At 43.9% G+C, this 9,696-nt stretch overlaps 1 protein-coding gene across 8 annotated transcripts in view; it reads left to right on the top strand.

Moving 5' to 3' along the window:
- The first annotated feature begins 4,542 nt into the window (after positions 1-4,542).
- Positions 4,543-9,696, top strand: part of CETN3 (centrin 3) — a 49,933-nt gene continuing 44,779 nt past the window's right edge. For 2 of the 8 annotated variants that reach the window (XM_019532350.1, XM_019532349.1), the window contains exons 1-2: positions 4,543-4,680; positions 9,161-9,296. In XM_019532350.1, coding sequence (XP_019387895.1) covers positions 4,664-4,680; positions 9,161-9,296 — 153 coding nt within the window. In that variant the 5' untranslated portion in view covers positions 4,543-4,663. The remainder of the gene's footprint in view (positions 4,681-9,160; positions 9,297-9,696) is intronic. The other 6 variants (XM_019532351.1, XM_019532352.1, XM_019532353.1 and 3 more) reach the window with 5 other exon arrangements.

Raw genomic sequence — 9,696 nt, 5'->3', positions numbered from 1 at the left:
AGTATAAATTAACCTGTCTGGAATTTCAGGCTATTTCCAAAGCCTGAGCTGGCTCATTTACAGACGGCTGGTTCTAAGTTAACTAGCTCAGGTGTATGTAGATTGTTCTGGATTATGCAGTGTAACTCTATTTTAAATCAATTAATCTATCTGCAAAGTAAATATAACCAATGCACAGTATCTTGTGGTTATTCTTGACATATCTTCGTATAGAAACACATTAGTCATTTACTGTTTGTTAGCTACAATTTTAAATAGCAGAAATGCAACTGTCCATTAAGATTCACTAGTCTTTTCCATAACAAGAGGCTGAATAAATGGCAAAAGGAGCACCACCTAGTGGTCTCCCTACTTCTGTGCAATTTACAGCCCTATCTCAGGAATTTTGTTCCCAGAGTTGTCATTGACAAGTGACAAAACAGTAACATTTAAAAAGATGCTGCAGGGAATCAAAGTCCTTTGATGAAAGTTTACTTTTTACACCAGTATAGATATGACCATTACACTCCCAATATAATTAGATTGTTACAATTTAAATAAATAATTGCAGTTTGTCTGTTTTATTACTGTAGACCTTTGAGAGTACACTCTGATCACTGTTATCACATTTCTTTTTGTAACCTTGAAAACTGGAATTTACTCCCCCCCGCCCCAATTAAATAACTTTCACGTAGTTGCTGGCCTCCAAGAACTAGGGCTGTAAGAGAAACAGAACACTAAACTCGTGATAAAATTTCAAGAGCAGGAGATACCACAAATTTATGGGTGTAGAAATGGCAGGCACCAAAGTAATTTCATAAAGGGGCTGACAAACTATACTTGATCTGAGCCTTCAAGAGGCCGAGAAGCGATGTTCAATAATGTTCAATTCCTGCTGTACTGGGCAGGATTCAAGCAGTGATCTACAAGTGAAAGACCATATAGCTCATTAGCAATACCATGAGGCATCCGATCCACCAATTATGTTAACGGTACATCTATCAAAATTGATTATTGCTTTATGGAAAGACAAGTATTTGAGATCAAGTTGCTGAGCTTTCTGGAGCTTATACAAACAGACTCTTCTGCATATGTTGGCAAAACCTCCTACCCGTTGCTTTCTATCTGCAAGAACTACTGCCTTACCCTATACTTTAAAGAACAGCTTCACTTAACCAAATACAAATAATAAAAACTAAACAGTAAAATGAATGTAACCACAATATCAACATATGCTTTTAAATCCAGTGTTTTACAATATAAAATCATTCCAGCAATTAGTTGAGAGTTTTTATACTGACTTATAAATACAGTCAGTTTTTCACACTCAGACTGATCATTTGAGAACTTGTAATCTCTGATCCATAGCACAAGCATCTCTTTCAAATCAAGTTTAAAAATAACTGGGGTGGGAGAAATGAGATATGCTATTATTTGAAACATAGGGAAGCTCCCACCAGGTCAAGGTTGTTAGCAGGTTTTACAAGTATGTGTGACACAGCAGTGGAATGCTGAGCATTAGGATTCTAGGTTTATATTTCTGACTCCACAAATAGCTAAACGTAACAGTGCATCTTTTCAGATCATCTAGGAAAAATAAATCTAGGATTCCTAGATGTTACATTCTACTGCTTGTGCTAAACAATCAGAAACTAAATTTACAAATGGTCTTTGACACTGCAGTGATTAATTCTTATCCACACAGGTAAGGATTGGGAGACTTAGGTACCTAGGAACAAGTTTAACAGAAACAGCAATCTGAGCATTGAACTGTCTTTTCCTATTATCACCAACCTAATGCTGGTAAGCCTTATCTCTTGAGAAAAATAAACCAAATGAAAAAGATTTTGGTGCTACACAAGTGTTTGGGTCATTTACCTGAGAGTTAAGAGGCTGTTTTAAATCCCCACCTCTGGACTTCAACCTAGATTCCCCATGTTTCTGATACATTCCCTAAACAACAGGTTATTGCAGGTTTATTACAATCGGGTCTGAAGCTGAGTTTCCTACATCCCAGAATATGTTGGTTAATCTTTTGCTTAGCTTCTCTCTCTCTCCCCCTGGACCAAAAAATATTTAATTATTATACTACGTGTAACAGCTTCAGCAGAAGAGAACTTTTTTAAACCTTCAATATCCAGTAACCTGGTGGTTAGGTTAGGATGTGGGAAAACCCATGTAAAAGTTCTTACCTTAAATGAGACAGAGCAAAGATTTTAAAACAGATCTACCACCTCTCAGGTGAGTGCCAGGACTATTTAAAAGATGCAGGAGAAAAAGGAAGAAATATATTTTGTTATTACTGCAAGGTCCACTTTTAGATGATCATTTGGGGTTATTGTGAATGCCAATGGCACCTAAACCTTTTTATGGATTAATCCCAGGTTGCTTTCTATAGAATCTTTATATTCTGTCTAGCTGTAAGGGATGATGCAGAACCACCCTAGTGTTAGTGCAGATACCAGAACCACCTGGGTTGCTCTGGTCCTTCTGAAAGGCTCTTTGGTCAAGCGGAAGGGTCTTGACTCTGACATCTGAGGCCAGATCTGCCCAAAGTGACCTCCTTCCAAGTTCTCAGTTACCTTACCTGTGAAATAAGACTAAAAACAGACAACAGGTTTAATGTGGCACCCATTAGCCCAGGAAATGACTTGCATCAAAACAGATGTGATACAGTTCTAATACATGAGGCTTAAATGGCACTGATTCTTCTGAGACAAAGTGTTAATTTAGACATACTTATCTTGGGCAGTACTGTAGGAAGGGGGGGGCGGGAAGTAAGGCGACCACCATGGGTGCTGAAGCAAAGGGGTGCCAACAAGCAAGTTGCGGGTGGATATTTTGTTATAAATATTTCAAAACATTTTGACCGATGTGGCTGATAAGTGCTGCATGCATGCGCACAGCCATCCTGGCAGCTTGGAGAGCACTGTCCGCTGTCCAGCTTGGAAAGCTAGTGATCTGTTGTGGGAGGGAAGGGGCAGGGGGAGGGAAGGGGCATGGGAGGGCAGATCGAGGCTCCCCAGTGAGGAAGGAACAGGGCTAGGACTGGGGCAGGCACTGCCCAGCCAGAGAGGGGTGCAGGACAGAGCTGTGAGTGGCTCATCTGGGGGACGGGGGCCTGAAGAAGAGGGTGCAGCTCCCACCACTGTGTGCACCCCTGCACAAGATCTATGCATGGGGCGAGGGCAGGCTGCCACTGTCGGCTTGCCCCGGGTGCCAAACTTCCTTGCTATGGCATTTAACACTAGGACAATCGTCTTGTCTATCTGTAAGATCTGGGCTTTGCTGCCAAACAAGATGCTCAAATTTGATTCAAACCAGTTGTCTGTTTTTAGCCTCAGACATGTTTTAACTCAGCTCCTAGCTGCAGACTGCTGTTACTAGTTTTGTGTTTCACCGTCCTCATTATGAACCAGGGTTTTGTAGCTTTGGAGGTAACTTAAGCTAAAAACAGACAATTGGTGTGATGAGAGCCTCATTAGCGTGGGATATGACTTGCGCCAAAACAGGTGGGGCCCAGGCATTTACACACAAGGCTTGAAAGGCAATAAACTCAAATTAGCCGTGACTGTTGCAAGGCAAAGCATTCATTTGGATGCTGATAATTCACTTCATGCAGGACATTGGGCTGGGCTGTGTCTAAAATCTGGACCTGATGCAGCCCGAAACAAACAGGTTCATACAAACAGGCTCAAAGGCACGAGCATACCATCTTTTAGTTCCCCTGTGCAACACAAACAACAAGAAAGAAGCAAAATTCAACAACCTGCACACCGTTGGACACCTGAGGGAAACACCTTACGCCAACCTTTGTTTGCGCTTCGTTTGTGTGAACTCTTTTATACGTGAACTTGCCTACCCAGGAGACCCATACCATCATTTAGTTCTCCTGTGCAATATGGAGTTTCATTTCTACCCAGGAGAAATGTTACAATCTTTGAATTCTCAGTCCTTTGTGTGACGAAGCGTGTTTGGATCCAAAAACTTGCAAATAGTTGTTGGGGGGGGGGGGTTGCAACTATTCAGTTGGCCTAATAATAGATGTTGTCTCTGCACCAAGAGTTTTGTCTGCCTATGCCTCTAGACCCACGCTCTGGATAGCCAATATCTTTACACTTTGAACACTTTTAATATTATTGATCGTACAACGGTTGACATTATCCTGTAAATACGGTAATTACCATACCACAAGCAACACCGCTGCCTATGCAGCCCTACCACCCGCCCGGCCCTTTTTCCCCACCCTGGGGGGGAAGCCTGGTTTCCTAGCGCTCGGCTTCCGAGGCTCTGGCTTCTCCCAATGCGCAGCCGCGCCGCCGAAACTATTCCAGTCTCTTTCCACGCTCCCCCCTCCCCCTCACAATGGTACCGCCAGTTCCCCTGCCAACAGCCGAGGCCACAAAGCATGACGGGTAAAAACGCAGCAACAGCCCCAACGCAGCCCAGCTGATTGACAAGCGTATGAGCTAGCCAGCGCGAAGCGCGCTCTGAGAGGCGGGAAGAAGCTGTGGCGCAGCCAATCAGAGGAAAAGTAGCCGTGGCGGGGCGCGAGGGGTTGGTTGTATTGCGTTTCCAAGGGGAAGCCGGAGCGGCGTTTCTGGGCCCGAGTCCCGGCGGCGGCGGCGGGCGAAGCCAGCAAGGCCCGGTCCGGTCTGGTGTGGCCGGCTGCGGGGGCGGGACCATGAGCTTGGCCTTGAGGTCGGTATGGCGGCCCGGGGATCCTGCTGTTGGCCGGGCGGGTGAAGAAGCAAGTGGCCTCCTTTGGCATCCCCAGCGCTCAGGGGCCGCGGTCCTCGGCCTCGGCTCCCCCAGCTCTGACCCGGAGCCTCCATCCTCGTCTCTTGCCCCTCACAGCACCTACTTGTGCTCCAGGACTTTGCTAAGGTCCCTTCCAGGCCGCCCTTGGCCATGGGAGCGGGTGGGCGCGGCGCCTCTGTGACGAGCTTGTCCTTAATCTCGCTTCAGGCTCCTGAGCGCGGCGGTTTTGTGTCGTCCCCCCCCCCCCGGCACAAGGCCTGCGTGGAGGATGCTCCCAGAGCTGCCGTCCCGCCGTTTGTCCTCGGGCTATCTGCAACCCGCTTCACAAGCACCACGCTCTAACCTACTGAAGCCGTGTGGCAGCCTTTGGGCTACTTTCATTTACACCAGCTGAAGCGGTCCCTTAAAGACTCCTTTACTTGCACCGTAGTTGGCAGAAGGCCGGGGCTAACGGGGCTTACCGCTTCCCCCCCCACAACTAAGTTTGCGGTGCTGCTTCTCCACCACTGTGCACAGCACCAGCATGCCCCAAGCCTGCAACATCCTTGTGGGAGGGAGGGGCAAGGGTTACCTCCCTGCAAATAGTTGCTCAATCCGCCCAAATAATATTTTTCCTTGTGCCTATCGCCTGCACAAGGTGCGTGGCAGGCTCTGGGCAGATTCTCTGCCATGTGCTGGTGTGTGGAGATGGTACGGCTACACTGCTGGAGGTTAATGAATGAATCCCAGGCAGAGGCTAAGATTTTGAGGAAGGTTTGTGGTACAAGGTCTGCCTGGATGTTGTATTTGTCTGACAAAGGATTGTAGGGACTCTCAGGTAAGCAGTGTGAGGAAAGCTGGAGGGAAGCAAATTCTGAGATGGATGTAGTCATCATCCATCAGGACTGATCTTAGTCTGGACCAGAGGTAAAATGAAGGGAATTCATCAGAATTCTTCCCCCTGGCCTCCCCCCATCACCCCCCAGATGGTGAGGAGAAGCGCCTTATGACAGGACCAATAGTAAATGTCTAAATGCTTTTCATGGATTGATCTCTCCATGTACTTATATAGTGGTGATTGTTAATGCACTTATTCAGCATCATTCCAGTGGTGCTTGTCAAACAACCATCTTTATGTGTAATGGTCTGTAAACCACACTGAACAGCCAGCTAGCTGCAGGTATGATTAACTTCTCCCCTTTAAAGAAGCGTCTCATTATCACATCACCACCATACCACTAACAGAGTGGATCTAAACCTTTTTAGATTCAAAACACTTAATAGACTGGAGACATTCCTCAGGAAATGCCAGCTCTTAGTCAAAAAAATAAATGAAAACTACAGAAAAATTATGGAGCAATTCTTGTGGTATTTCTGAGTTATCTGCAACACAACAGGTCTGAATGTTTTAACAGTATGGATTCCTATTTGTAAAACTCTGGGTTTACCTTGTGAATCGTCTTTGCGTACCTAAGAGTGTTAATATTGTGTGGCAGCCCATGGCACCCTTGAAAGGGTCTCAGTGCACCCTGGTTGACAGACCACTCTAGCATCACATCATCATCCTGTCACACCACTGCATCACTCTAGAAGCAAATGCCTGTGTGTTTATTTTAGAATTGCTTTTGCAAATGAATCCATGCTCACTGAATTCTTTTTAAGTAAACACTATAAAAATGTGCCCATCTTCCAGTAATTGCACTAAATAATCTTGGGCGTGGGTGAAGGGTGCATGCAGAGTACACATTTTCTCAGAGTAACACCACTTTGTAACTTATTAAAACAAACATGACCATACACAACTTGTCAGTCTTATTGTTTAAGCAAATTTTGTCTGGATACACTGTCAGCGTCCCTAACCTGAATTAAACCTATTTACATACCTCATGCCCCCCCAAGCAAATTTTCTTGGATATATACAGCAGTTCACTTACCCATGTTCAATGCCCTCATCACTACTCAACACATACTGTCTTTGGTAAACATTCCTGTGGACTCAGCAATTAGTAGTCCCTTATTACATGTGCTTTCATAATCCCCTGCAATCTGAATACCCTTGCCATACTAGTGCATGCATCTGCAATGGCCAGCAAATCTCTGTGTGCACAAGCCTATTAGTGCATATCCTATGTGTGCGTAGTTCCAGTTCTACTCTACTGACACAGCAAAATGTACCAACCGCTATCATCTTAACAGCTTTCATTTGCCAAGATCACATGCAGTGCACCTACTGTCTCCATGCTTCTGAAGAACATCCTGGTTCTAGTAGTGCAGAGGGAAAAGAGTGTATATTAGCAATGTTGGCTGACATATGCAGGCTTGCTCATTGTTTCTGTATAAACCAGAGACCAAAAAACTTCCACATAACATAAATTAAAATGTCTGTTTTAAATGAATTTTAAAACTCAGTCTGCAAAGCATTTTCACGTGTTTTCAGCTCTTTAGTAAACTGCCTTGTTTACTTTGCAAAATGCTTCATAAGATCTTTTTGATTAGTGTTACTGGTACTACTCTCAAATCCCACCTGTGGTAGCATTTTTGGGGCAGGAATTGTAGGCAAAATATTGGTAGAAGTTTAGTGGTTGTGTAAACTTGTACTGAGGCATGTTGTTAACCATGTTAGTCTGAAGTCAAGCAGAAAGCAGGGTAGCTTTCTGGGTAGTTGAGCTTTATAGACTAACTAAATTGTCTATCATAAGCTTTTGTGAGCTGGAGCTCACTTCATCAGTGCTCCCATCAGTAAAAACAGGATCTTTTTTCTACTGTAAACTGCTGTAATAGCTGGAGGACCAAGCTAAATGACTCCAGCAGTATGTTGTATGTTGCGTGAACCTCTAGCTGCAGCCTTCTACACATTCTGGTAGCTTTCTTCTAGACCTACACTGGTGAATAATTTCACTTAAGGCACTATGTCATTTAAGCTGTCCTTTCAGGTCTCCACTTTAGCCCATTTTTGTCCTGTTTAAAGTATCCCTTTTAATTATGTGCTTCTTTTCTGAGCTTTTCATCATGTATTGGCCGTCTTTAGATTTTTGTAGGGATATAATTCAGTGTTGCAAAAAAAGGCTGTTATTTTGCAAGTTCTTGCAGTTTGGGATAGCACTTCAGGCATGTTTTTATCTTACTTGGACATTTTGATCTTTGACTGTATAATTGTATGTAATAAGATCAGGCCTTAACATATATTGTCACCATTTCAAATTTAATTTTAAATGGGTTTTTATTTACCTACCCTATTTCTTTTGGATATATAGGGACAACGTGAGATGAGGAATTTAAGGTGGTCAGATGTAGAGATATTATAATTTTTTATGGTGGTGTAGAACAAGGCTGTCTAACATCTAAGCAACTGGAGGTTGCAGTAGTGGGGGCTCCTGTTTGCAGGTGGCTCCCATGCCGCTCTGGTGCCTTGGGCTACAGGCTCCCCTGGTACTGCACACTTTATTGTGCAGCACCATCCCATCCCATGAGGAAAGGGCAGGTAGTGGGAGCTGAGAGACCCTGCTCTAGCTATGGCTGGAGCACATAAGGGGCAGTAGTGGGATAGTACTCAGGGGAGCTGTATGTAACATTTCCTGGACCACATACAGTCCTGGGGCCACCAGTTGGACAACCTTAGTATAAAATATTATATGGAGCTGTACACGCGGTTAATTACACATGCAAATTGTTTTTTGGGTACAGCGCGCACATCTACATGTGCTACTAAGGTGATTGAATAAGTTTGGGTGTAGTTTGTGCTGGAGATTTTGTTCCTGGGTGTGCCGTTTGCATGTGCACCTGGAACTGTAGAACTTTGACCCAGGGTTAAGCAGCCCTAGGTGGCAGGGGGCTCCAGGGGCTAGGCTGCCAGCCCAGAGCTGCTCTGCTGCTGGCTCAGTGTGCTGCATAGGGGCTTGATGGGACACGAGGGAGCTTTAGTTTGGGGCTAGCCGGCAGGCAGCCCCTGCACTGAAGCACCCTTGTGCCTCAGCCAGATGGGTCAGCGTCTACATGTGTGTTGCAGTGGAATATATACCTTTGGAGAAGGATATTACTTGAGTTTGGCAGTACTATCCTATGGCAGAGGTAATTAGTTTACTTTGTCCTAATAGCACCACACGTGTAGATGGTGATGTTTTACTGTGAAGCTACATGGGCAACTCCACAGTAAATGTCTTATGTAGAAGTGCCCAGTATCTCTTAATTAGATATACTTTATTGTAAGTCTAGATAAAGAAATAATCCTAGCTAGCTCTTTTTGGCCTTGGGCAACCCACTTAAACTTCTTTTTCTCATTTTCCTTCAGCTGTTAAAAAAAAAAAAAAAAAAAAAAGGCAGTACTATATTTTACCTTTCAGATATGTTGGTCAGTTATCAGTGTGTGTAAAATATTTTGAAGGTAAATCTCACCAGCAGTTGCACTGAATTCAGGAATTTTGTGTTCTTTTTTATCTTATAGGAATGAACTTGCAGTAGACAAAACTAAAAGGAAGAAAAGAAGAGAGCTGACTGAAGAACAGAAGCAGGAAATTAAAGATGCTTTTGAACTGTTTGATGCAGACAAAGATAAAGCAATAGATTATCATGAATTAAAGGTAAGTTGTTTTGTTTTGTTTTTTTAATAGTAATTTTTTTTTTAAATTTACAGCCATATATCTACAAGAGCTCAGCCCACATTTAGGCACTTGAAACAAGTGGCCATACTACCAGGAGTGCTTGGCACTTAGGGACTCCTACTTTGGAGAAGGAATAGTTATATTTCAGAATTGGATCAGGTGTGCACTTATGGGTCCCAGATGTGCATTCACCAAAAAGAAAGAAGTGTGATATAGCAGTGGTGGCTGCAGTTGTTCTCTGAATTGCCAGGAGTCTGAGTACTGTCCAGGGCTCATCATTTTGGAAAGAACGCAAATTAGGAGGAAAGTAACTGCAGAGTTGCCTGACACCTATAATTACAAAATATTTTAAAGTTCTTGCTTTGTCATGAATACCCAT

The sequence above is a fragment of the Crocodylus porosus genome, unplaced genomic scaffold, assembly GCF_001723895.1.
Source record: "Crocodylus porosus isolate Cpor-Errol unplaced genomic scaffold, CroPor_comp1, whole genome shotgun sequence".
Classification (NCBI taxonomy): Eukaryota; Metazoa; Chordata; order Crocodylia; family Crocodylidae; genus Crocodylus; species Crocodylus porosus.
The sequence above is the reverse complement of the archived record's forward strand: the minus strand, read 5'-3'. Positions and strand labels throughout refer to the sequence as shown.